This window comes from Microtus pennsylvanicus, chromosome 19 (assembly GCF_037038515.1).
Source record: "Microtus pennsylvanicus isolate mMicPen1 chromosome 19, mMicPen1.hap1, whole genome shotgun sequence".
Classification (NCBI taxonomy): domain Eukaryota; kingdom Metazoa; phylum Chordata; class Mammalia; order Rodentia; family Cricetidae; genus Microtus; species Microtus pennsylvanicus.
The window spans coordinates 17,410,268-17,438,146 of NC_134597.1; the positions used below are offsets into that span (position 1 = coordinate 17,410,268).

The following is a 27,879-nucleotide window of genomic DNA, read 5'->3' on the forward strand; positions in this document are numbered from 1 at the left end:
AATCTGGGGCATGAGAGCTATGACTAGCGAGCGACCTAGCTACCACTATTACATAATGTGGGCTTTGACAGATCTGTCCTCATATTTTAAATTCATGAATGCCATCAAGTTTAGGACAAACTACACACACACTCACATTCACCTCATTCAGATCTAAACCCCAGGATCAGTCCTATGTCAGCAGATACCAACTGCGAGATCAAAGATGTGGAAAGAATATTTCTCTTGCCCTTACACTGTAATGATTTGTTTCATAATTTGAGGGAAAAAGTTATCTACAGAAAAATAATGACAAAAAAATACAAAATCAAAGTTGGACATGGTGGCTCATGCCTGTGATCCTATCACTTGGGAAGTTAACACAGAAGGATTTTCACTAGTTCAAAGCCAGCCTGATCTACATAGGGAGTCCCAGACTAGTCTGGACTACAATGTAAGACTATTTCAGACACAACACAACCGTTGTCTATACCGAGTCACGTTTCTGTCAAAGTCAGTTGTATATTTACAGGCTTTTTATGGAAATATTCAATATTGTGACTAGGTCCTTTCTCATCTAGTTGGTCTACAGATTTGTTACAAGCTCCATCATAATTCTAGAGGGATTTTGGTTATGAATTCACAGGCTAAATAAGTATGGAAATCTAACAGTGCTAGAATGTTCATAGTGATTTCCAGGAAGGATGAAGCAAAGGTTTACTGTAATGCCACAATCAGAACAGTGCACCGTTAGAATGAAGGGAGCAACAAGGCAGCACCCTGGGCCTAGAACACTGTGCAGGCTCTTTCTTTTGGGCCACTAACCAGTTCCCAAATCATGACATGGAGACTTATTAGTTATGAATGCCCAGCTTAGTTTAGGCTCATTTCTCGCTAGCTCTTTTAGCTTAAATTAACCTGTTTCAGTTCATCTACCTTTTGCTCAGGGCCTTTTATTTTTTTTTCCTTCTGTGTATGTTACTTTCGCGGCTTCTTGTGTCTGGCTGATGGATGCTTGGCTTCTGACCCCAGGTGTGTCCTTCTCTTTCTCCCTGGTTCTCTCCTCCTCCTTCTTTTCTCATTCCCAGATTTTTTCCTCCTATTTGTTCTCTCTGCCTGCCAGTTCCGGCTAGTTATTGGCTGTTCGACTTTTTATTAGACCAATCAGGAGTGTTAGGCAGGTGATGGGAAACAAACACGACACATCATGACATAATCAAGCAAATGCAGTATAAACAAAAGTGACACACCTTTACACAAAGTAATCTGCTGCAGCATAAACAAACGGAACAGAACACACCCACAATTATTTGTTATTTGATTCTCAACAAAAGTACCAAAGCGATCTGCTGAAGACAAAGAAGATTTTTCATAGATGATGGGGGAAAAACTAGATATCCATATGGGAAAAAATTAGTCTCAGCCTCTACCTTGCTTCATAGTCCTATGCTTGCTTAATTCCTATTAAGCAAGGTGAATTATAGACACAAATATGAAGTCAAAGTTTATTACTTTTGATGCAGTAAAAACAAAGTTCTCATAAAGGAGAATAAAAGAGCAAATATTAATGAACCTCATCAGGGTTGAGAGCTGCTTATCAAACGGTAGCAAGAAGAAAATGAGTTGGTGAACTATAGACTGCACATAATATCAAAACTAAAACAACACATTTGTAACAAGAGACTGGGTACATACATATGTCTTAATACATTGTTTCTTTGGTAACGATAGATAGATAGATAGATAGATAGATAGATAGATAGATAGATAGATAGATAGATGGATGGATGGATGGATGGATGGATGGATGGATGGATGGATAGATAGATAGATAGATAGATAGATAGATAGATAGATAGATAGATAGATAGATAGATAGATAGATAGATGATAGATAGATATTCTCTTTTGAATAATATAATATATGGATGATAGATGGTTAGTATTATAACTCAATATAAAGATGAGCAATGTAGCATGAATAATAAAGCCAGGGACAGAAATTGAGGTTCAACCAAAAACCAGTAAAGCAAAGCAGCCAAACCACTAGAGAAGTCTTACCTCTACCAAGGTTGGGTGACTATGAGTTAGAGCAGACTTAACCTCGCTCTCCTCCCATTTTATATTCTCTCATGCTGGGATTAAAGGTGTGGGACACACCGCCTGGGTTTGTTTATGCACTGATCTTGTGTGCCCAGGGTAGCCTTGAACTCACAGAGATCCAGCTGTCTCTGTCTTCAAAGTCCTGGGATTAAAAGCGTGTGTCACCTGATCTCTAGTGGCTTTAGCTTTGCCTCTGGTCTTCAGGCAAGATTCATTTATTAAAATACACATAACATACCATTTGTTTGTTAAAATACAAATAATATGTCATTATAGAGCAATCCAGCAAAAATAAGTTAAATATTTGAACAAACACGTCCTTAAAAATAATACATGAATTAAACAATAGTCACAAGAAAAACTTCCCGGCATTGCCATAACATCCATCACAGAGCTAAGGTCAAAATCACTAGAAGCACAAATCCTAACTAGATACAAAGCAATTGGAGTGTGTGTGTGTGTGTGTGTGTGTGTGTGTGTGTGTGTGTGTGTAGAAAAAGTCTCACTATATATTTCAGGCTAGCCTTGAGCTTGAAATTTGTCTCAGTCTCTTGAGAGCTAGGATTACAGGCATGCCTAGCTTTAGGACTTGATTAATATTTTAGTGGATGGTAAAATGTAAAATGTTCTAGCCATGTTGTAATACTTTCTTATAAAATTAATTATAAATCTTTCTTATGTCCTGGTAGTTCCAATTCTAGGTGGAACAGAAAATGTGTATGCAAAAGAAGACGTGGTAAAGTCTTATATTTGCTTCATTCAAAATAGCCGAAACCCAGGTGTCTACTAATAGAAGAATGCAAAAACTAACTGCAAGCCAGGCAGGTGTAGCACATGTCATTAATCCTTGCACTCAGGAGACAGAGGCAGGCAGATCTCTGTGAGTTTGAAAACAAACAAACAGCAAACAAAGAAACAAAAACCTAAGTGCAGGATATTTACGCAATGCAATGCTATTTTGTGCAATCAAATGCTTTTTGGGAAATCAAAAAGTGATTATACATTCATATTGTAGATACACGCAATAAGGCGGGTAAATCTCAAAAATGCATGCTGATGAAAAGGGGCATTTTCTTGGTTAATAATTGATGTGAGAGGACCCAGCCTACTCGGAGCAGTGCCAACCCTGGGTTGTAAGACATTGGACTAAGCCAGACATGGGAGGCAAACCAGTAAGCAGTGTTCCACCGTGGTCTTTACTTCAGTTCCTGCCTCCAGGTTTTTGCTTTAAATTCCTGTCCAGATGTTCCTTTCTGTCTTGGGAATTGTAAAACGATTAAGTCCTCTACTCCTTCAAAATGTTCTTCGCCATGGATAATTGGCTGAATGAATTGATTGTTATGTATTCTGCTACTATGCAGAATTAAATAATAATAGTTAAGTGTGGGTGATGAGTGTATGTATTTACCATAAAATACCTTCAAATAGGTTTAATATTTTGTAATAAAATGTTGAAGAGAACAGAAGATTTGGTTCACTATTCTGGGTTTCTGTTGATGAGTCATGAATCTTTTCTCCAAGAACACTGGCCTCATTTCACAGTCGCAGGGACTCCAACAGATGTCCACTCTCAAACTGGCTAGCAAAAGCCAATGACTAAATTTCTAGGAATTCTGGAGTCAGTTGGTGTCATAGCTTGAATTGGCCACAGTGGGATTATTTACACCAGGGTATTACTAAATGCTGCCCATCAGGGCTCCTTGGTTTTTGTTTTTTGAGAGCCTGTTGTTAAACATTTATCAACACACACACACACACACACACACACTACTGCCCACTCTCTATCGCCCTCTGGCAAGGAAAATTAAACAAAATAATATTAATTAAGCAAGATACATCTGAGTTAAAGTAGAATATGAGCACCTTGTCCATATCAAGCCTTTCTAAACATATAAGAAAAAGAAAATGACTAAAGACTGCCAAGCAACATTGTCACACATATGTTTTGAAAGTAAGTTGTAGGTATTGGCTAAGGCACTTAATGCTTATGACCAAATATAATTTTATATTTATAAATATCATGAAACATGAAGCAAAAAGTTTTGATGAGTTATTTAAAATGTTTAATTTAACATTTGCAATGACTTGTATTTGTGAAAACATAATTTGCAATAACTATTAACTTTTACAGTGAATTAATGGTCTAATTTTTAAACCTGTTTGTAAAGCTAAGTGGTAACACATTTTACCTCTCCACATGTTGCCTTGGCAATAAAGACAAAGATAGGAACTATTGTCTAAATCATGGCAGCAATTGGTTTAAATGGGCTAGAAGAGAGAAAGCCTCATTTCCTCACTAGCAGTAAACTCCTTTTTCTTTTACTATGATGAGGTCAATTGGTGAGTCAGAGCGTCCCTGTTTCCTATGACTGATCTAAGTACTCAGAAGAATAGAGAAGAAATGATTGGTTAAGTCCTGGCAGCTCCATAAAATCACCTGGGAAGCTTTGCAAGAAAGGAGAAACACCTTTTCTTCAAGAAATTATGAACAAACTTAATACAGATATACTCTACCACAAATCAGAGAAATTAGAAAAAATTATGTTTCAAGTCCATTTGGATCCAAACACTCAAGGCAGTGTAAATCTACAGAATCAAGGTATATATATATATATATATATATATATATATATATATATATATATACCTTGAAAGCTCAAAGGGTAACAAAGAAGGAGCCCCTATCCTTTCCTTGCCCAAGACATTCGAGCTATGAGAAGTTTTTCCCAGTCTTACGTCATCTCTTATACAGGCGTGGCATCAAAACCCTTCCTTGGGAGAACATAGCTTTCACAGCCAGTTTTTTTGCACATGCTTATTGAAGACACAAAGATCATTTCAAAGCCCCAAGTGTCACAGGCTGTTTTAGATGGAGGGTTTATAGATTGGTTGGCCATACAATATTCTAAAATGCTTAGGAAATTTCTGGAATGTTTGAAAATTCCCAGGTCATTTAGCCATAATCCAAGCTTCGTATTTGATTAAGGGATTGGACCCATGCATCCCACTTTGCCTTGATTCAGTGATGAATAACATAAATATTGATGCCTATAAGCTGTTCTTTAGGGCTTATGTGTCCTTACCACATTGGCATTAATCGAAAGGATTTCTGAATTCTTCTTAGCTTATATAAACTCTGAGAATACATTCTTAGAGTAATAAGAAAAAAAACCATCTATTATCTTCTGAGTCTATAAGCAAGTGGGTTGCCTGTCACCTAATGTGCTACAGAGGTAATTCTACTGAATATTTTTCCAATTGCGAAAGAAAATATTTCTAGCACTATGACCATAGATGTTGGTTTCTTGCCATCCATTATCTGATCTAAATCACTTGCACACATTTCACAGCTGTGTCGTAGCAATATCTACTCCTATGTTTGTTGGCAGAGGCTAATACTTCATTCCTTGCCACCTAGACCTGAAATAACCACACAGAAACTGTATTGTTACAACACTGCTTGGCATATTAGCTCATTCTTCTTATTAGCTAGCTCTTCTTAAATTAAGCCATTTCTATTAATCTGTGTATCGCCACATAACTGTGACCCACCTGGTAAGGTTCAGTTCAGCATTCATCTGGCATCTGTCTCCTGAAGAGATACTTGGCCTCTCTTTGACTCCACCTTCTTTCCTCCAGCATTCAGTTTAGTTTTTCCTGCCTAGCTCTATTCTGCCTTGCCACAGACAGTTTCAATTTCTTTTCTTTTCACAGTTTTCAATTTCTTTACTAGTTAAAGTAGACAAATATGATTAATAAATATTATCCCTAAATCTGTAATAACTCCAATGTAATAAGCTCATTTGAAATATAAAACATAAGCAAACAAAAAGGACCAGTAAAGGTTCCTGATAAGGTTGGTAGCTTAAACCCACGTGATGACCAAATGAGTTCTCTCTGTATGCAAAGGTCCCACTGTCATCTGCTCTAATAAATATAACTGGTTGATGAAATAATTGCTTAGCAAAACTATTGGGTAGGAATCAAACACTGAGTTTCACTTTAACTTTCGCTGGTCTTCTTCTATTGCTGAAGACAGCACCAACACATCTCATTGAACACAGAGAAGCTAGCAGGTGTCTGACTAGAGCGTTCAGCGCTACTGAATGGTTTTCTCAGTACTGGAAGGTATGTTGCATGCTGCAAGAGGAGAAAGGGGATATCAACCCAGCTATAAACCCTTACCTCTATAATGGTGACCTGCCTCCTATTGACCACTGCTCACAAAGGAAAAATTAATTTTCTCCAATGAAGTCTCACTTGGGTATACAAACCATACTAATGTGCATGCCCCATGCACAACAGTACATGACCAACCCAACAAAACAAACAAAAACTCAGTGGTATTGGGGAGGTTTTTCTCATAATGTCTTATCTGTTTTTAGTTTTTAATATTACTTGTCATTTGTTTATGTATTTGCTTACTGATTTTGTCTTTTCATGGGCTTTTTGGGTGAGCATGTATTTCTGACTATCTATGTGCTTCTTATATATTTTTTCTTTTTCTCTGTTTGTTTTATTCTATTCTGCTTTGTTTCTTTTTATATTTCACTTTTTTTTTTTGAGTTAAGTGTTTGGAAATCTCTTCCTAAGGAAGTGATGTTAAGAGGAGTATTTTAATTTACCCTCTGTATCTTCCTTGTCAGCAAACTATTTTCTCCCCCAAAATGAAATGTATTATTAGGAAAGAGAGGAATATAAAATTCTTGAACAAGAGGACTATCACTGAGTCTCAGGTTTGGCTCCAGAGTGATGTCTTAAAATCTAGGCTTACATTATTGCCTATCAAAAAGAAGATAACTTTTTCCTGAATTCAGAAGATATTTCATCTTTCTAGAAATCTTAAAAAAATTATATATAACTATAAGACATCTAAGTAAAAATCTAATTATTTTGTAAATTTATTAGTTGATCTTAGAGAATAACACTTAAGTCATGAAACTTAGTCAAGCGATTAATTTAATTATAACTATAACCATAGTCAGGATTTGTAAAATATAGTCTTTGGGTTGAACATGCTACTATCTTGGAAATGTTATTTTCTCCTGTGATGATGAGCAAAGACTGCCTGAAGCCATTCGTCTTCACTTGGCAAGGCCAGCAGAACACTACCTCTTCTTCTTTCCAAGCTGAATGAATTCTCATGTTCCTTGACTGACCTAAATCACGGGAAGTCATGTCGACCTACTAAACTAGTTACTATCTACTGGAAATATCTTAGAAGTATTTCACTTGGAAACAGTACAATGCTAGAATGAGAATAGACAAAAATGAAACAGAAAATTATTCCATTAGCAAAACAACTCAAAATAAGTGTAAAAACATTAATTAAGCCAAGGAATAAAGAAGAAAAATTTATTTTTTGTTGTTTTAATTGAAAAATGTATTTTTGATACAATATATTCTTATCAGGATTTCCTCATCTCCTCCCAGATCCTCTTTACTTCTCCATCCAGCAAACTCCACACATTCGTTCTCTCTTTCTCTTTAAAAAACAAACATGTATCAGGTGATCGTGGCACACACCTCTAATCCCAGCACTTGGAGGCAAAGGCAGGTGGATCTCTGTAAGTCTGCGGCCAGCCTGGTCTACAGAGCAAGTTCCAGGACAGCCAGGTCTGTTACACAAAGAAACCCTGTCTCAAAAAACCAAAACCAACTAAACAACAAAGTGGCAAATATAAAACAAACAACCCAGAACAAAATAAAGGACACAGAGATTTTTCTTCTTTTGAAGAAAAAGGTACAAGAACCATATATATGCAGAAACACATGATCACTCAGAAAGGCCACGAAACGACAAACTCAGAAAACAAACGTGTAAACAAGCAACAAGTAAAGTTAAAAAATTAAGAACAGATCAGACATTATGAGAAAAAAAAATTTCCCCAAATACCACTGAGTTGTTTTTTTTTTGTTTGTTTGTTTGGTTTTGGTTTTCTTCCTTTTTTTCCTTTTAGAGTTGGCCATTTACAGTTGTGCACGGAGCTTGCTGTAAGTGTAGTTTGTAGACCCAAGTGAGACATGGTTACACTTCCTGCCAGAGGCTTGATTCCCTTTAACAATGGTTTTGTACTTACAATTATTAAATATTTATGAGTACACATATCACAACTGACATCTACCAAAGCTTGGGAAATGTCCCTCTTTTCTCACCAGGGCCACTGCATGTTTGTGCTAAATTAAGCATACACAAAAAAAAAAATATTTTGCTGATCAACTAATTCAGTACACATAGTATTTCCTCTCTTTTTCCCTCAAGTTTCTAATCTAGAAGTCATATCAGATTTAGGAAGAAATCTGAAATAACCCTTGACTGCTCTAAACTTATTTAATTTGTTATATTTTATTTTTTGTTTGTTTGGTTGTTTTTTGTTTTGTTTTTCCTGGGTAAATTTATAATCAATTTCATATGTTTTAAACTCACTCTCTGAACAAAGTATTTGTGCTTAATTGAATAGCAATAAATGTGTCTATGTCACAGACATATGCATCAAGATGAACCATGAATTGTCTAGCAGGACGTAGTGTTCTGATATTAGCATGCCAAATTTCTGATCTCCTTATTTTTATTCATAACACATTTCTGACTTTTTACACCACATTAAATATATTTATTAAGGTTGCCCTCTCTTCATGTTTCAAGACCCCCCTTTGGAATCCTGAAACAGTAGATAGTTCCAATCTCTACATATGCCATAAGTTTTCTTCTCAAAATGACCATACATTTCTATTTCTCTTTTACACATCTTTAAATAAACTCCATTTTTATATGTTTCTTTCTCTTTTAAAATAGCCTAGGCAATATAAATTGTCTATCATCATTGGTTCTTAACTTTCTCTTCTCAGAAGAGTGTCAAATCCACCAGTTCTCTCCCTTTTTATCGTTCATTGACAGCAATTGAAAGCCCTCAAAAAGATCACCTAAAAGAAAAAGAGTGAACACAGGTACCCTGTGTGGTTGGCCAATACAGTCTCCAGAAAACATGGACTATCAAGTTCAAATATCAGAGCCAAGTGAGCGATACCCCTACCAGTTATCGGTCAGGGAGGACCCAGAAGTACCTCTCCCCATGCCAAACAGCACACACTATTGCCATTCTTCTTGATTGCTCATCAAAAGTAGATGGTGAGATTCTATTTCTAAAGACACAACACCCTTCAATTACAGGACATAGAAAAATAGAACTGGACTGAAAACATCATCCGTTTTGGCTAGCTTGCATAGTGCCAGAAGATGCTATATGGGCAAATCAGGGGGGAGGGGGGGAGGAGTCCTCAATGATACTTCTCAGCAATGGACCCTGAATGCTACAATACTGACCTGCCAGAAAACATGTATTCATTGGTACAATACAGTGTGAAGGTTATGGGGGTAACCAACCACTTTCTGACTGCATTTGAGGCCTGCTCCACCAGAGGGAATTCATACAGTTGTTTACTAAATAGACATGTTACCAAACTCCCTTCTAAATATTTATGTTGGGCTGGAGAGATGGCTCAGTGGTTAAGAGCACCGGCTGCTCTTCCAAAGGTCCTGAGTTCAATTCTCAGCGACCACATGGTGGCTCACAACCATCTGTAATGAGATCTGGTGCCCTCTTCTGGCATGCGGGCATACATGGGAGGAATGTTGTATACATAATAAATAAATAAAATCTTTAAACAAATAAATATTTATGTTTCTTTTTTTAAAGCTTATTATTTCTTTTTTAACATTTGTTTATTTATTTTTATTATGTATGCAACATTCTGCCTCCAAGTATGCCTATGCGCCAGAAGAGGGTGTCAGATCTCATTTCAGATGGTTGTGAGCCACCACGTGGTTGCTGGGAATTGAACTCAGGACCTCTGGAAAAGCGGCCTGTGCTCTTAACCACTGAGCCATCTCTCCAGCCCCAGTGTTTATGTTTCTATCCATGGCTTAGTACTGCCTTCATCTTTGGCCCTGAGCAGCACTTACTACAGAGACTCATAATTCTAGTAAGTGACTTCTGGGGGCTGCACCCCAAATGAGACTCCTGTATCATCCCCTCAAGCCTCAGAACAGGTTGAGGAAGAGGAGGAGGGGAAGAACGTAAGAGCCACAGATAGAAGCTAGTGTTGTGAAACTCTGTCCTTTAGACATGGTGTGATCATTGCACTCCTGAATTCTCTGCACGTATGGTTGGTTGCCTATACAAGGTCTGTATAAGATCAAGCTAGCAGTGCAAGGTCAGCCAACATTACAGCAGGCAACATTAATTGGATTCAGTCAGTTACAAAATAAAATAAGGACCATGAAGGAAGGGGGGAAGTGTTAAGAATGTCTCGCGTGTTAGGGGAGGGAATTGGGGGTGGATACAATCAAGATACTTTGTACACAAGTATGTATCTTCAAAAAGTAACTAAATATTATTCTTTATTCTACTGATGGCTAGCTACAATTTTCTTCATTACCATCAAATGCCGTATAAGTTTCTTATCGCTGCTGTGACAATTTACTGCCACATCTCCAAACAACACAAATAAAAATATTTTTTAAAAAAGACTAATTTCTGGCTAGAAATCAAATATGAGTGAGTACATCCCATGGTCCTCTTTTTGGGTCTGGCTTACCTCACTCAGGATAGTGTTTCCTATTTCCATCCATTTGCATTCAATATTCAAGAAGTCATTGTTTTTTACTGCTGAATAGTACTCTAATATGTATATATTCCATACTTTCTTCATCCCTTCTTTCATTGAAGGGCATCTAGGTTGTTTCCAGGTTCTGGCTATTACAAACAATGATGCTATGAACATAGTTGAGCATATACTTTTGTTGTATGATAGGGCATCTCTTGAGTATATTCCCAAGAGTGGTATTGGTGGGTCCAGGGGTAGGTTGATCCCGAATTTCCTGAGAAACCGCTACACTGCTTTCCAAAGTGGTTGCACAAGTTTGCATTCCCACCAGCAATGGATGAGGGTACCCCTTTCTCCACAACCTCTCCAGCAAAGGCTATCTAGCCATAAATAAAGGACATTAAGCCTATAATTCGTGATCCTAGAGAAGCTAAATAAGAAGGTGAACCCAAAGACAAACATATAGTCATCCTCCTGGATATTAACCTTCATCAGGCGATGAAGGGAGACAGAGACAGAGTCCCACATTGGAGCACTGGACTACAACCCCAAGGTCCAAATCAGGAACAGAAGGAGAGAGAGCCCGAGCAAGGAACTCAAGACTGCAAGGGGTGCACCCACACACTGAGACAATGGGGATGTTCTTTCAGGAACTCACCAAGGCCAGCTGGACTGGGTCTGAAAAAGCATGGGGTAAAACCGGACTTGCTGAACATAGCGGACAATGAGGACTGCCGAGAAGCCAAGAACAATGGCACTAGGTTTTGATCCTACTGCATGCACTGGCTTTGTGGGAGCCTAGGCAGTTTGGATGTTCACCTTACTAGACCTGGAAGGAGGTGGGAGGTCCTTGGACTTCCCACAGGGCAGGGAACCTGGTCTGCTCTTCAGGCTGATGAGAGAGGGGGAGTTGATTGGAGGAGGAGGAGGGATATGGGAGGGGGTGGTGGGGAAGAGACAGAAATGTTTAATAAATAAATAAATTTAAAAAAAGACTAATTTCTCTTTGCACATCAAGTCCCTTTACATCACTTATTTTATTGACATTTGTGTGAATGTTTAATGTCTAGATTGGAATGACAGCAATCCTTGAATCATGGTTGTAAGGTAATGCAAAATTGCAAGGAATGTTTCAAGGTGATAGACTTACATGTATTTAGGGCAAACTTTTTTGTGACACAGTTGCTTACTGTAGGGTTATTTAAAACTCTTGCTATGTGAAATTTCAAATGAAAGCAAGTTAGTATGTATAATATGATTTTGTTTACTGTCACCCAACTTATTACCCACTCATGGCCAGCATTTGAAATGGTAAAAACAATTCTTTGGTTTTATTAAATATCCAGTTAGAACTCAATCCCATGAGGTATCAGATACCACAAATTAATTCTACTTCACCATGCAATGATGGAATTAGAAGTGATAGAAGAGTCACACATCACAATTGTCCTGTTTTTAAAACCCCTTAATTGTTAGAGCCTCTCTTTCTGCCAGTTTCTACCCCCATCTTTCTCCTTCTCTTGATCCTCCTCCCTCTTTCTCTCTCTTTCTACCTCCTTACAGTTTATTTGTTGAACAAGCTGGGTTGCTGTATTGTTTATATTAGTCCCTAAATTCTATTTTGCAAGCTTTTTTGTTAATTGCCCATGCTTCCTGATAGTTTTGTATAAACCGAGCATTGTTTTAGAATGTTTCATCCACTTACATGGACACAGTGCTGTGTTCCCTCAAAACCTATGTTGAAGTCCTAGCCTATGATGATACTTAAAGATGAGGCCTTTGGAGACTAAGTATTAATGGATAAGGTCATGAGGAGAGAACTCTGTTCTGTTGGGATTCACGTTCCCATGATAAGAAACATAGGGGCACTTGCTCTCTTTTTCTCCTGACTCTGACCTTACTCCTGAGAGGATCAAAGAGGGTCTTGTGATCATATTCATCATGGTCAAAGTGCATTATATGAAAAAAATATTTAGAAATAAATAAAATAAGAAGACACAGAGAGGTAGGAGGTGGCTCTGGAAGGAACAGAATGTGAACATGATTAAAACACATTTTTTAAAATCCTCAGAAGTTCAGAACGATAAATTTTAAAAGCAAGTTTTCAGTTAAAAGTTAAAAACAAGTAAAAAGGCAGTTCTAGGCCCACCAGAGAGAAACCCTTTGAGCTGTGGAGTTGGCTTAGATGCTAAAGTGTTGACTCCCAGGCACAAGGACCTGAGTTAGATCCTCAAAATCCCTTGTGCTGGAAAGATAGTTCAGTGGTTAAGAACACATGGCAGAGGACCCAGGTTCGGTTCCTAGGCCCCATATGTTGGCTCACCATCATCCACAACTCCAGTTCTAGGCGATTCAATACTCTCCTCATCCACTTTTCTGTTCTGAAAAATCATTTTTTATCCTTTCCTGTTTCAAAAACTGTGGGTTCAACACCACCACCACCACCACCACCACCACCACCACCACCACGCTCTCCGGGGGGGAGGGGAAAAATGCCCTCTGGCTCCTTTGGCTCTCCTGGAGGGTGGGAGTGTCAGGCATTCATAGAATTCTAGCATTTCTCCTTTCTCTGTATTTATTGGCTCTCCTGGAGGGTGGGGGTGTCCGTCATCCATAGAATTCTAGCATTTCTCCTTGCTCTGCCTGTTGGATTCAGACATTACACTGTGTTTCTGTGTGAATAGACAGATAGCATTTGCAACCATGACCACCAAAACAAACAAACAAACAAACAAAATCCCAGAACTGGGAGGTAGAAGCATGGAAGTCCTTGATGTTCTTTTGCTAGTCAGCCAGCCCTACTTGTCAAGCTCCAGGATAATGAGGGATACTAGAGAGAGGAAGAGAAAGAGAGAAGACAGAGACAGAGACAGAGAAAGTCATAACCATACTTACCAAAAACTTTAGTTTCCAGAATGATGAGAAAATAAATTTCAGGTATCTAAGCCACACATACTGTTTTTTTTTAATTCTTTGACAGTTTTAAACATGTGTATAATGAATTTTTGTAATTCTCACCATTCCACTTCCTCTTTCCCCCACTCTCCCCCGACAAGTCCTCCTCCTATTTTCATGTCCTGTTTCTAGATGTGACCAGCTGAGTTTAATGATGGTTGCTTGAATGCTAGCAACCTATTCGAGAGAGGCGGTAGGAATTTATTTACTGAAATATAGGCAACTGACCAGCAGCTACTGTACCACTGAAGACAATGACATCCTCTACATCAGCAAATATTAACTGCCAATTGACCCCAAAGGAGGGTTGGGAGCTCATTGAACCCTCCTCTGTCCATGATGTACTAGTGATGAGCCCAGTCACCTACTGTTCTTCTACAGATAACCACAGCTATCCTGAGTTGATGACTGTAACAGCCATCATGTCTAGAAGATGTATTTTTGCTACACATTTTCCCATCTTCTGGCTCTTATATTCTGTCAGCTTCCTCTTCTGTGGTACTCTACTCCCTAAGCCTGAGTTGGGTTGATAAAAATGTCCCATCGTCCTGCTATACTTTGTGTTGCTGTGATAAACCCATGACCAAAAGCAGCTTGCAGAGGAAATGCTTCATTTTATCTAATACTTTCACATCACAGTCCATCATAATTAGAGGTGGCACCACTCACAGTAAGCTAAGCCTTCCCACACCAATCCCTAATCCAGAAAATGTCACATGCTTACCTGTAAGCCAATCTGACGGAAGGATTTTGTGAGTTGAGGTTCTCTCTTCCCAGACAAACTCAGTTTCTGTGAAGTTGACAGTCATCATCATTAGCATCATTAGCAGCAGCAGCACAACCCGTTTAGTGGCAAGCACTCTTTCTGCTCTGGCCTGTTTGTTTGTTTGATGGTAGCTCAAGCTGGCTACTGCATACACTCTGGATTGGGTTCCCATTTGACCAATAAACTTCATTTCAATTTTGAGCTATCAAAAGAGGTCACCTTCCTTGTTTTTATGACTAGAGGGCCACACGTTGGACTGAACTTTCAAATTTCTATGAGGAAACAGCCTGTTATTATTCCTATGAAGAACAGACATAGACCACATGTCTCCTCTTCACCCTGTGACAGAAGTCCAGCTCCTGTCAGGAGCTTGCTGTGCACTCTTCCCGCTCCCACAGATTAGCACCCGTGAACATTTGTTGATTGGACAGCAAAGTATTAAGCCAGGAGACTTGTGTCAGAAGAATCTTGTTCCACTTACTTAGTAATTTAGACTCACTAAGATCAAAATAAATGAGCTATTTGACACGAATAACAGAGACTATATCTGGTCATTTGAGATGTCTTTGTTCCTGTGCTGTGGCATGGTGAATTTTGGCTTTTCCTCAGACCCCATTATAACATGTCTTAAAAGTGCAGATAAACATAAAAATAGAGGGATTTTTTTTTCCAGCAAGATCATATAGATATCGGGCTTCTTCCTCTTATTCCCTATTGAGTGGAGTGAGATACCCTACCCTGGCTAAAACAGGCAATTTTGGAGTAATCACAAGTCCAGTTGACAGGTGTGCCATTAGCATACTGTTATTGGTTTCTGCTTTGCTCTGGAGCTGTAATAGGCACGTGCTTTAATTCCTAAAACTGTGAAATTCATAGCAAAATATCCTCTACTTACAAATAGCTTGCTTTTTAGTTTTTCATTAATCTAATAAGACCAAATAACTTCTTATGGCAAAGTGATTTAGTTAGGTTTTCTATTGCTGTAACAAACCACTAGAACCAAAAAGCAGGTTGGGCGAAAAGAGTTAATTTGGCTTTACACTTCCATGTTGTAGACCACTATTTGAAGTCAGAATAGAAACTCAACAGGGCGAAAACCTGGAAGCAGGAATTGATGCAGAAACCATGGAGGGGTGCTGCTTACTGGCTTGCTCCCCATGGCTTGCTCAGCCTGCTTTTTTTTTTTTTAGAACCCAGGACCTCCAGCCTAGGGATGGCACCACCCACAATGGGCTGCGTCCTCCTTCCTCATCAATCTCTAATTAAGAAAATGCCCTGCAGACTTGCCTGTGGCTTCTTATGGAGGCATTTTCTTAATTGAGGTTCCCTCCTCTCAGAAGACTTCAGCTTGTGTCAAGTTGACATAAACTAACCAGCATAAAAAGTAATTTCATTTCAGCAAAGCACAGCAAAAAAAAAATTGATATTTTATCAGGTTCAACAATTACTTCTTTTGAGATCCAGCAGCTTCATACTCTTACCCAATTAGGGTTCAGATTGACTTCCAAGCTCTTTACAATGCACTCTGGTAACTGAACAAGCAATTGTGCCTTAAAGCAAACCTCACAAACAAAAATAAATGAATAAAGATTCATCCAATAGAAGAGCTTAGAAAGTGAGAAAGAAAACTTTATTTTTTTCTGTCTGCCTCAGTTTTGGATTTGAGATCATGTATAGCTTATAATTGTATGTTTTGTGGTATTTTTACAAACACAAAGCAGGCCCATTACAGTTATATACTGGTTGGGTCTTTAAGCTGTTGCCAGTCTTAGCGAAATTAATATGCCTTATATAACTTACATAAAGGTGAAATCTATCAAGCAAGATGCACAGATTCTAGAAATTAAGACTTTTCTGCATGGTAGGTATTTTTTTTCTGCTTTGTTGTTGTTGGTTTGTTTGCTTGTTTGTTTGAGACAGGGTTGCCTTCTGTATCCCTGACCAACCTTGAACTCTCTATGTAGACCAGGCTGGACAAGAACTCAAGCAGAAGAGTTCTACCTTCTTCTGCCTGCCTAGTGCTGGAATTAAGGGTGTGCATCATCATGCCTGTGTTTTAGAAGAAGTGAAACTTCAGATATCACTAACAAGCAACAAGCAATGGCTTTACCAGTATTCAATCCCAGTTTTGCAGAGAAACTTGTTCATAAGTTATACTTTTGGAAACCTGGGGAAATTATTATACTTAGTAAGCCATTGTTAGAAGTCTCAGTTTGGGTTCTATATTAAGCAGGTAGAATTTAATTACTTACATTGCTAATTCTGTTTTCTAATATTTTGATTTCTAAAAACTAAGTAAAAACATATAATCCCAGTGGATCACAACTTTAAAAGTTCATCTCAGCATCTGCCTAAATTATCTTCCTCTGGACCAAACTAAAGAGAAGCCATTTTTCTACTTTAAAATCTGAACACTGGCCTTACCTTTTAGGAAATATGAAAGAATTTACTGGCTAATATAAAACCTAATGAAGATAGGTTTTGAAAAGATCAAATTCTGCTGCATATTCGTTATAGGGTTTGTGTTCTATGAGCAAGCACTAAAATCTATGTAAGTTCAAATGAATAGAGGTTAGATAGTCAAGCAAGGGCATCGCCTTTTAATATTTACCAGAAACAGAAGAACCGTGAGGTCTTCCATTGACGATCTGTTAAGTGTCCCACTTTACCCTTCGCCCCCATAAACTGAATCCCTGAGCTCATATTATCTTTAAGGGGTACTCCTTGATTATAGCACTCTTGGAGAGCTTTGTCAAAAATCAAAGTTCACTGATCTCCTGACAAGTGCTTCTCTTGAGTGCTCAGTTTTGCAGAATTTCCTTTGGACCTCCTCTGCGTAATCACCAACACTCCAGGCTTCTGTTAGTAAATGACAACCATTTCCCCTGTAAACCTCACTGGAAACACTGCAGCATCCACACCCAACCTTAGACAAAGTCATTTCATGCTATGGACCCACTATAGCGCCTATATTCTATTTGCCCTCCTTCTGTCCCTACCTCCCTCTCCCCTCTCCTTTCCCCATGCCTTCCCCCCACCCCATCTATCTCCCTCCCCGTTTCTTCTTTCAACATCACAAACAAAAAAATCTTTGGTGAGGCAGGTCTTTATTTAGTATATCAAAGCATCCTGGCATGGGTTAGGAGATGGAAATGCCCATATAAATGCCTCCTAAAACGTATTCTGTGGTGTAGGTGCTTTCCTCAACAATGTTCATTTGCTTTTCCACCTCATAACAATGGCATCGCCTTGCATGTCTAAAGGACATTTCACCCTAAGTTTTGAGACTAAGTCTGAATGCTAATTGAGGATAAGCTCAAGAAGCAAAGGCTCCGTTCTGCCCTTGAACTTAAAATATATACATTTCAAGTTATAACGACCTCTGAACTCGTTCTTCATCTTCAAAGGAACAAATGATTTCAGGAGCCAAGGAAGTCACTTTGAAAAGGCAGTTGCCTGTCACCTAGGAGACATTTCTCAACACACTCTACTGCTGCACAGGCAACTATAAGGGAATGTGGTCAGGGTTTGGAACGAGGAGATCAAGTCTGATGTCATATTCATAAAGATATGGAATCTAACTGGAAATCTCATGCTTTCCGAAGTCAAATCTAACATGGGTCCAAAGTCTGTTGACAAAGAACAATGTGGGGGTGTGAAGAGACGGGGGAGATAAAAGTCCGGATTTGATCTCATGATGTTAACTTGTTCACACTTGCATTTGGATGTGCCCACTGGCGCAAGCCCCAGGAACGCGAACCAAACCTTAAATCCTTGCTGCCCTTCTCGGGAACCCTGCGGCTGCAGCTCGCTCCAGCACTTCCCCCTCCCACCTCTCTTCCAGGACAGGCAACGTTAGTGAGTCCCAGTGGGATTCTCACACCCCCTTCCGCTAAGAAGACCCGCAGGCGCCTTTGTCATCTTCCAGCTCCTTCCTAGCCCATTCTGGGCACCCAGAGCAGTGTACCCTTCGCGGCCTTGATTGAAGTAAGAATTCTAGTAACCTAGAAAGTTGATGCTGTGCCTTGCGGTGGGCCTCTGCTCATCTTCCACCCGCTCGTGGCCTGTCGCCCCACCGACCCATCCTACCCATCCTTTTCTAGTGGGCTACGTGATGATCAAAAGTGAGGCACGAATGCTACCCAGTAGCTGTCTGGTGATTCCGGACTGGCAAGGTCATCCTGCTCCAGGCAGGAGAAGAAAGTGCTTGGCTCTCAGGAGACTGAGTCTGCCCTATGAAAACTGGAAAACTGGGTGGATTTTCTGGGACACACAGCCCGGGCAGCAGCTCCGGAGTTGGGGGGGGGGATAGTCAGCACCAGGCGGCGGGGACTGTGATGGGGGGGGCTGATGCCCGGCGGGAATCCTGTAGTTTCCCTACCTTCCCGCCCCCAGCAGCCTCACCCCCAGGACGAGGCTCGCTACCACAGGACTTCTATGCAGGGCTGTGAGTTTGTCTGGCAGCTTCTACTGAGCAGCTAATAGTATAACAACCCGGCTTTGATAAATCTGAACTAATTACCCCTCTTAATTAAAGTCTTTAGCAGTTGTTTCACTGTTTTGGCAAGAAAACAGGAGAGACTTGCAGTTAGAAAACACCAGAGCGCCAGCACACAACGGAGCTGCTGATTAACACTTGAAGCGTTTCAAGGACCTGGCGCCCGCCACGGTTTGGTTTTCATCCATGTCTCCTCTTTGAATGGAAGTATACTCGGCTATAAACATGTGCACACATCTAAAAACACGGAGGCTCTCTTTGCCAGCTGTGTACCAGTCAGTATGAGTCTTCAGAATGCTGGGGAGGGACAATACTTCCTCTAGAAGCAAGGTCCCCACCTTTTGTACCATAAATCTATCAGGCACACATCTTCGGTCTCAGAATTTAACCATATTTCATAACCTTGCCCAAAACATAGACAGACTGCTTGCATAAGGTAAATATTCAGAACAAATTAGTAGGCATTATTAATCATAGAAACATGAGTATGGGTGAGAAAGTCGGAGCCAGGGATCTTTAGCTGAATAATACAAAGTCTTGAAGTTTGTTGATTAAATAAGCATGTTCCAAGTATTTATTTCCAACAGTCAATGAATCAACTTCGACGTGCAAGAATCAAAACCAAAATTCAAATTCATTCATAATGAACCACTCTTATCTAATGTCATGTGCGTGTATATGTATGTGCTCACAAACACTGGACGTGCCTTCACGGGCACACACATCTGTGTGTATATAGAACATACACACCGTGTTTCGTTGCTTCAGGGAAGGAGAAAATTATGAACAACCAGCAGGCATTTTGAGACAGCAGAATCGACACAATGGAAATATATACAATAATAAAATTAAAATGGTGCAGCATTCCCGGGTAGAATAATACAGATCTCAATAAATACAGCAGGTATATGTTTAAAAACAAAACAAAAACAAACATCATCTCTCCACCCGAGATGAAAAGTCATTTCAACTTAAAAAAAAATTGAAATAAGCCCCTCCAAATGTATCATAATTGTTAGTGCCTATATCGAATATAATACACAAAACCATTTAGCAGGTGCATGCAAGAGGCGAAAGGCCAAGGAATGTAGAGGCTTCTGGTCTGCCCGAAAGTGAGGGGCTCAAGGTGCCTCGATTTTTGCACGAGAGCCTAGACCAAGCGGTCCACCCTAGTCTGCCGACCTCCGCAGTGGGGGCCTTCCCGCTGGGGTTGTGAAGGATCTTTGGCCTCCATCACTGGTGGCCTTGGTGAAGCCCGGGTTGCAGAGACCCGGGAGGAGGCAACGTAGGCTGCAGTGGAGGCAGAGGTGCAGGCGGAGGCTGTTGCAGCTGGGACGGCGGATCGTTGCCTGGCTCCCCAGTAGGAGTGCGGGTCAGCCCCAGGCTGCTGTCGTGCAGCTTGCGAACGTGCTTCTTGAGGTCAAAGTTCCTGCAGAAGCCCTTGCCGCACGTGGGGCAGGTGAAAGGCTTCTTGTCGTTGTGAGTGTGCATATGGAAGGTGAGGTTATACACCTGGTGGAAAGCCTTGTTGCAGATATTGCACTTGAACTGCTTCTCCCCGCTGTGGGTCAACTTGTGGTTTTTGTAGTTCCCTGAAAGAGAAAAATAGCCGGGATAAGGTTCAGGATAGAGCTTGACAAGAAGATAGAAGATGGATACAAGGTAAAGAGACAGGCTGAAGAGCTAACACAGCTCTGACCCAGGATACAGGGCGCTGGTTCTCCTGCATTTATTTTTGAGCACACTGAGTTTATTTCTTCTACATTTCATATACATTCATTTATCCAATTATACTAAACGCAAACTGGAGGTTACAAAGAAGTACCCTTCGATGTGTCAAATATGTATTTTCTAACTCTGGTCAGACCCGAGGGTAGGGAGTCAGAATGCAGCCTTCCTCAGGTAAGCACTTAACAGGTCATTTTTAAGATTGAATCGAGAAGATTCAATCCCGCTTTCCAAAGACCCAATATGAGAAGTCATCTCCTGGGTCCAATACCTTTTTGATGAAATCCTTTGCCACAGAATTCACACACGAATGGTTTGTAGCCCGCGTGGATCCGGGTATGTGTGTTTAACGTGGAACTTCTATTAAATGCTTTACCGCACTGGTTGCATTTGTGAGGTTTTTCCTAAGCAGCAGAGAGAAAGGAAATAATAGAGCCTTTAATTTGAGGTACTTTGTTATTTTGATGTGGAGTCCTACCAGCACAATACACTAACACCCCGAAGCTTTTAAACAGAACAAAGGCAACAATACAAAACATCTCCCCAGTCCAGCCAGCACAGTTCAACAGATCTTCGGCTTAAGAGAGAGGCTCTGCCGATCGCTTTTTTTAGGGAGTGGGGGGTGGGGAGCAAACAGTTCTGAACTCTACCGGGTAAAATTATACAGAGGAACATACTTGCGTGTGAATGATCTTATGCCTGCAAAGGGTGCTGGCTTGCCGGAAACCTTTGCCGCACACTTTGCAAACGAAGGGTCTGGCTCCTGTGTGCACCGGCATGTGACGGGTTAAATTATAGTGCGCATTAAAGACCTTAAAAACAAACACATAGAAACAGGTTAGATGACCAAGAGATTTGAATTCGAAGTGGACAGAGGAAGAAAGAGGAGAAAAAGACGTTTTACCCCCTCTCTCAAAATACTAAAATGGGATTGAGGGAGGAAGAAAGGAAAGGGAAGGGAAGGAAAAATAAGAAAAGGAAAGGAAAGGAAGGAAGGAAGGAAGAAAGTCGTTTTTGCTTAATACCTTTCCACAGACTTCACAAGTGAAAACTTTGGGTTTGGCATTAGGAGAGCCGCGACTGAAATCCGAGGTTTTGAATGCGATTTTTTCAGACAAAAGTTGGGCGCTTTCTTTCATATAATGCTGCAGCTGAGCCTGGGACAGGTCTTTGAAAGCTACACCCGAAGGGAGCTTCTCCACCGCCGGGACAACCAGTTTATTCCTTTCGGCTAAGTATGTTTTTGGCTGTGGGTGCAAAGGGGAACTGAGAAAGTAGGAGGCCACAGGGTGGATGTTCACGCCCGCAGCCGGGTGGCACGGGCCATCACCTCGGTTCAGGTAGCACAAGGCGCCCATGGCGTGGAAGGACGAGTGGTTGACCACACGCGGCCTTACCAGCTTGTACTGCTGCAGTGGCAGCGCGTCGCGGGCCAGGTCGCCCTTGAGACTTAGCGCGCAGTTGAGCAGGTCGCTGCAGCTGAACGCCGGCGCGGAGGGCACCGCGGGCGGCGCCGGAGCCTCCAGACTCGGCTTGCGGGACTCGGAGCCAGTCACTCCGGCTTTGGAGCTCGTGTCGTACGCCACGGGGACGAAAGGGATCATGCAGGGGATCGACGAGCTGAGATGCAGTGAGTGCTTGGGGTCTCCTTTGGGCAGGGCTCCGTGCAGGAAGTGGGGGACCGGCAGGGCCTTAGGCTCTGGGGTGCGCGCCATGATTCGTTCGATGGAGAAAGCCAAGGGTTTGGATGTGTTCATCACGTTGCCCCGAGCTGGAGCAGTCGTTAGCATTTTGGTGGTCGCGTTGAGGCAGCTACTGTCCATGACTGAGTCGCCAGCTTCCGTCCTCCGGGGTTGGGTTGCACGGTCGTTGCCTTGTCCCCTGCTTGTCACAGACCTGCGGAGAGGACAGGCACCGTCACAACCAGCAGCCTCCTCCTCCTCCTCCCCAGCATCACCAGTCGAACCTGCCTGCCCAGCCCAATGGACTCCTGCCAGCCCATCGCAGAGTTCTTGGCGCACCAATGACTCGGGGACAATCACTACTTATTTCTATCAATAGAAAGTGTTGTGTCAATAACGCAGCCAAGATCTCGCCAATCGTTAACTTCCAAGAGGAGAAGGTAAACTAGATAATTGCTCAATTCGCTTCCAACAGTCAACAGGAAAACTTTTTTTTCTCTGCAGTCGGTGACTACTTTTCATTGGTGAGAGAGGTTCCCCCGCCCAGAAGAGGCGGGGGCGCTCTCCGCAATGCGCAGTGCCCTCCCCTACACGCAAGCACTAGCCCGCACACACTTCTCTACTCTTCAGCCACCCCTCCCCCTTGCTTCCTCTGTCTTTTTAATTCTCAATCTGCTTAACCAGGCTTTAGAGGCCAAGCAAATCTGAGATCAATTTTCTCGTTTAGCTCTAAGTGACATCATCTAAAATCATTGTGCTAGGGCTAAATAAGGAAACAGAGTCTAATTCAGGGGCAAAAGCCAGGCTATATTTATCAAACGCCAGGCTCTAGAAAGCCATGACCAGGAAGCCTCTGACGGCAAAAGCCGAGTTTTCTTTGCTTGGTTCGGCTGAGCCCAGATCTGCCACGCTGCCTCCTACGCAACCCACTTTCGCCCTCCAGGACCCGGGGGTGGGGGCTGCTCGTTCCCTGAATCCTGGAGTCTCTACAGCTCGAACCGCGTTTGGACCCTTTGGAAGACACCAGCAGGTAACTGGCCTCCCAAAATGCCCCTGAGATTTAAAGGCCTTGGGAGGCTTGTTATGTGTTTGTGGTTTTGTAAAAGCGACGCCCATGGCAATAGTCCTGGGAAAGACGCACTAGCACCACAAAGTTGAGGAGTTACAAGGAATGAGCGGGTGCCACACCACAAGAAACCTAGACACGGATCGGACTCACACACAAACACACGCGAGAGCGCGCTCCCTTGAGTTTCCAGAGAGAGTCCCGAAAAAGCATTTCTTCAAAGAACTTGCGCCCACGGCTCTTTCCGACAGAGCTTTCTAAATGTTGAGCCAAGAAGGAAAATAGAATCTAACGATCCCCACCACGGCCACCAATGTCTGCAAGCCTCAATAGCAGTCAATGTCTGCAAGCCTCAATAGCAGTCACTGTCCGCCACACCTAGTGTGTCTGGGCGTAAAGACTAACTAAGAGAACCGTCCGCCCCAAGTGGTGGTGACCACAGCCACATTTGTGGCCCCCAAAGAGCGCTCGGCGACCCTGAGCGCACCCCCCCCCACTCTCCCCCGGGCGTCTGGCGCCCTTCTGTTTGTGACGCCTGGGCCCAAATTCCTGGGCTTGAGCTGCGGGAGCTGTGCGAGGCTTCCGTGAAGATGCCAAAGGCTGACGCTCCCAGCGAGCGGGTTCCTGGGGGCTCCAGCCCGAGCCAGAGCAGAGCAGCGCGCCCGCCTTCCCCCGCGCAGTCGGAGCAGAGCCTGCTGTCGCGAGGAGTAGAGTCCGGGGGTTAGGCGTGCTCCAGAGGCTGTAGGTAGCAGGAAAAACCCGCGCTTCTCAAGCTTGCGCCCCCAGAAGCGCTGAGCTGTGAGCCCCGAGCCTCACCACCTGGAGGCAAACTCCAAGCACCACCCGCCTGGTGAGTTACTCTAATGTGTGTGGGTTGGGTGCCCAGGTATCTGACCAAGAGTGTGATGTGCTGTCCTCCCGGTAGGAACCCTGGAAAGGACCAGCAACTGGAGGTGGGAGCCTTGGACGGTTGAGCCCCAGGCCAATTTACTTAAAGGTGCCAGGATGGGGTTCAAGTAGAGGCAACTGGCTTTCAAATATTTCTCCCGCCATACCCCAAACCAGGGACCTAGGCTCCTCCGCCCCACCTGACCTGGCATAAGCCAGTTTAGCCACTGCCAGGAAAAACCAATGGGCTGGAAACCAAAAGAGCGAGTCGTTGAGACCTGACAGCGAGGCAGAATCACAGAGTGGAAGCTGGAAAAATAATCGCTAAAAAAAATAAGGGCCCGCAGAAGTCTTTTTGAAAGTTGCGGCGGCTAAGAAGCCAGATGGTGGGAAAATCTGGCTGTTGGAGGCCCGCCTTAGTGGCTAGGCCAGGGAGTGTCTCATTTCAGGTATCCAGGCTGCTTCTGGAAGACCGGTGAAGCAGAGAGGAGCAGGAATCCCGGACGAGACACCCGGTACAGAAAGGAAGAGGCTACCCCAAACCCACACAAACCCGGGAGGCGTTGTGGAGGCCTTTTTGGCCTCAGTTTCCCTCAACCGGAAATGTTCATTCGATATGTTTTTAGGGCCTCTGAACCTCTGTCCTTCACCCTGATCAGACAAAGGGTGCGAAACCCGAATTGCTTAAGGAAAGGCCGCAGGGCGGGGGTGTCCCTGTCCCACGACAGATGGGTAGAGGTTAAGACTTTAATTGTTGCCTTTGGGAGCGGATCAGATTCCCTTTCCTACCTGCCATTCTCAACAGCGAAAACTCTCTCTCCTGCCGCACTCCTCGCTCGCTGGTACAAGTTTAAGGAAGAAAGCCAAGAGGCGAGAAACCGCTCCCACGCGGAAAGCTTTGGAGCGCCCAGCTGACTCGAGCAACTCGCTGGCCTCTGCAGCGTTACCTGCCTTCTGGACTGAAAGCCACCAGTTTCTTTTACGTTTGTCCCTCCCTCTCCTCTTCTTCCCCTCCCCCTCCCTTCTCCTCAACGGGGGGAAAAAACCTTTATTGGCCTTCGATAAATTTCCTCTTCGATGGACATTAGCTTTTAAAAGAGGAAAATATTAGCTAAGGGTTCTATATAGTTAACATTTCAATAGTTCGCTTCTCGTTGGCCTTTCGGGATTTGCCTTTTATGCCAAGCGTCTGAAAATGTCATTTGAGTAAATATAGCCAGGCACCAGTTATTTCCTTTCTCTTGAGATAGCCCTGATATTACTAACCCCAAAGACCGAAGGTGCGTTATACAAATTCAAGTCTCAATATGTCGATATTTGTTAATATTTCCCACTCAGTAAATAACCAAAACATGCATTAACGTTAAATATGCGTTCCATAAGGTACAAGATTATCTTAAAATATTAAATGTATTTAGGGACAGTTTTTTTCTTAATGTCAGAAATGAATACTTTGTTTTATTTAGAAACACTTGAAGTTACAGAAACAGTAACAGGTGCAGAGCATAAATTTGGAAGATTTAGAAGCTTCTCTGAGATTCCACCAGTTTAAATTGTTTGATTTACTTAAAGGGACATAAAGGAGCTTTGTTCATTCAGTTAATAGCAAAATAGAAACTTAGGATCTTTAGAATTTCTTGGAGAATCCTATAACCACCCTGTTTGTTTGTTTAGAACTGATTTTATGTGCCCTACCCATAAACTTTAAACCCAAATGCAAATTGGGTTTAAATATTTAGGTTGGCAAGCATGAGACAGCTCAAGAAACCAGACTAGCCCTTGATGTAAGGAGGCCTAATAACAAAGTGGAATCGATACCTGAACAATAAGAAAAATCTTCCTACTACATAACAATTGAAAGTTACATTTTTCTGTGGAAATCTAACCTTCGATTTCAGTGTTGTCTTAACTGTATCCTTTATAATTCTTAAAAACTTGTATAATAGCCATCAAACTTTTTACTTGCCCCCTGTAATAAGCTGGTAGTTTTAGGGTAAAGATTATTGCCATCTAAAATTTAAAGAAAAAATAGAAGATAGTCACGAATTGTTCTGTAATTTTTTACTATTTCCTTAATAACTCACAAAATACTGGTATTTCTTTAATTAAAAAATGAATTGGGAAACACGATAACATAGCAGATCTTCAACTAAGGACATTGATTTGCCACTACCTATATTTTTAAGGCTCTCAGACCCAACAAGCACCCCTGACTTGCAACCCTCTGCCGCTAACAGTCAGTGTTCCTTACTATTGCTATAATCATTGTGACATCCTGGATGTATGGGTGCATCCACACTGTTTCCTGTCTAATAAAATAACACCACCAGCGACACAGGTCGCTTCTACAAGAAAAAAAGGCATCCCTACATTCCTCTGCAGTCTTTGTCAGGAATGGGAGTTTTGCTGTTTCTTCTGCTGTGCGGATAGAGAGGTGGTGTTGGGCTGGGACACAAACAAGTTCTGCCTTTTTGAATACTTGAGACTAAGGACGGGATACACAGTGGGACTCACTTAGCAGCACATTAGCAAGCATGAGGAGGACGGCTTCAGATTTAAGGTTTCTAGATTGCTTTTAGTTGATTTGGTGAATGATGCCGAACTCTTGAGGTGGGTACGGGCGGAGAGGACTGGGAAGTGAATATCAAATTACATTGCAATAAATTCTCATACAATGAATACAAATATTGTGTTAAAAAAAAAGAATCCTTGACAATTTTGTGTAACCTGTCACCAGTTAGGACTCTGAAGAGTCGCCCCCTCCCCCACCCCCGCCCCCCGCGTTGGGAGAGTTTGAGAACAGTCTGTTTTTGTCTTTAGACCTCAGTTGCTACTATTTCTTTTATATTAGGATTTTCCTTAAATCTAATGATATTATTCCTCTCAAAGCAGCATTTGCGTATTAACTCAGTTTGTAAAGGGAAGTGGACCGGTCTAACTTAGGGGTGTTCAAAAAGGCGGAAGGTAGCCCCGTCAGCCACCTCTAGGGCTGGTCGGTGTCTCTACCCCTACCCTAATACTGAGATTTCTCTCACCCGTTCCTACAGGCCTGTGAGGCGTGCTCCTCTCGGCTGCAAGGCTACGTGCAGGCCGTCTCAGGCCTGGACTCGGTGGAAAAAGAAGTTCACAAACAAGGAGTTCAACTTTTCCGCGGAGCAGCTTAAAAGTCAAGCCATCAAAACCAGCCGTTTTGCTTGTAATTTGCAAGGGTGCCAGTGAAAGTTGAGAGGCAAACACGTACAGAAGGACGTGCCTAAAGTAATTGTTCCTTCAATACGGACAGCGTGTCTACAATGATAGAAAAGCTGGTTCATGCAATTGACTGACTAGCATTGCGCAGAAGTTACCAGATAATTCCTAAAAAGTCCTTGAGTGACTAATAAAAACCATATTCCACATAAAGCGCGACTCTTCCTTGATTTTGGCCAGGGTTTTAAAGCAGTTTCGGTGTTAAGTTCAAACTTTTTTTTTTTCCAGAAGTGATTCCGTGAAATGAAAGGCGATAATAGAAATTGAAATAACACAGAGTGAAGGATGAGATTATAGCAATAGAGAAGCAATATAGGCAAATCAACATCCGTGAGCCAGAAATCTCTAGAGCCTTTTA

The 27,879-nt window shown here is 41.9% G+C and overlaps 1 protein-coding gene across 1 annotated transcript; it reads right to left on the reverse strand.

Moving 5' to 3' along the window:
* Window positions 1–19,453: 19,453 nt before the first annotated feature.
* Fezf1 (FEZ family zinc finger 1) lies at window positions 19,454–22,528 on the reverse strand. The gene is made up of 4 exons (XM_075953737.1): window positions 21,662–22,528; window positions 21,314–21,448; window positions 20,908–21,040; window positions 19,454–20,500 (listed from the first exon to the last, which is right to left on the reverse strand). Exons 1-4 carry the CDS (start codon window positions 22,457–22,459, stop codon window positions 20,142–20,144), a joined length of 1,425 nt encoding a protein of 474 aa, XP_075809852.1. The 5' UTR covers window positions 22,460–22,528; the 3' UTR covers window positions 19,454–20,141.
* Window positions 22,529–27,879: the final 5,351 nt, after the last annotated feature.

Excerpts from the sequence above, each read along its gene's own strand:
- Fezf1 (XM_075953737.1), bottom strand. The coding sequence starts at position 22,459 with ATGGACAGTAGCTGCCTCAACGCGACCACCAAAATGCTAACGACTGCT. Across the intron at positions 21,041-21,313 it reads ATAAGATCATTCACACGCAA|GAAAAACCTCACAAATGCAA; the intron begins GTATGTTCCTCT and ends TCTGCTGCTTAG. Across the intron at positions 20,501-20,907 it reads CAAAGGATTTCATCAAAAAG|GGAACTACAAAAACCACAAG; the intron begins GTATTGGACCCA and ends TTTCTCTTTCAG.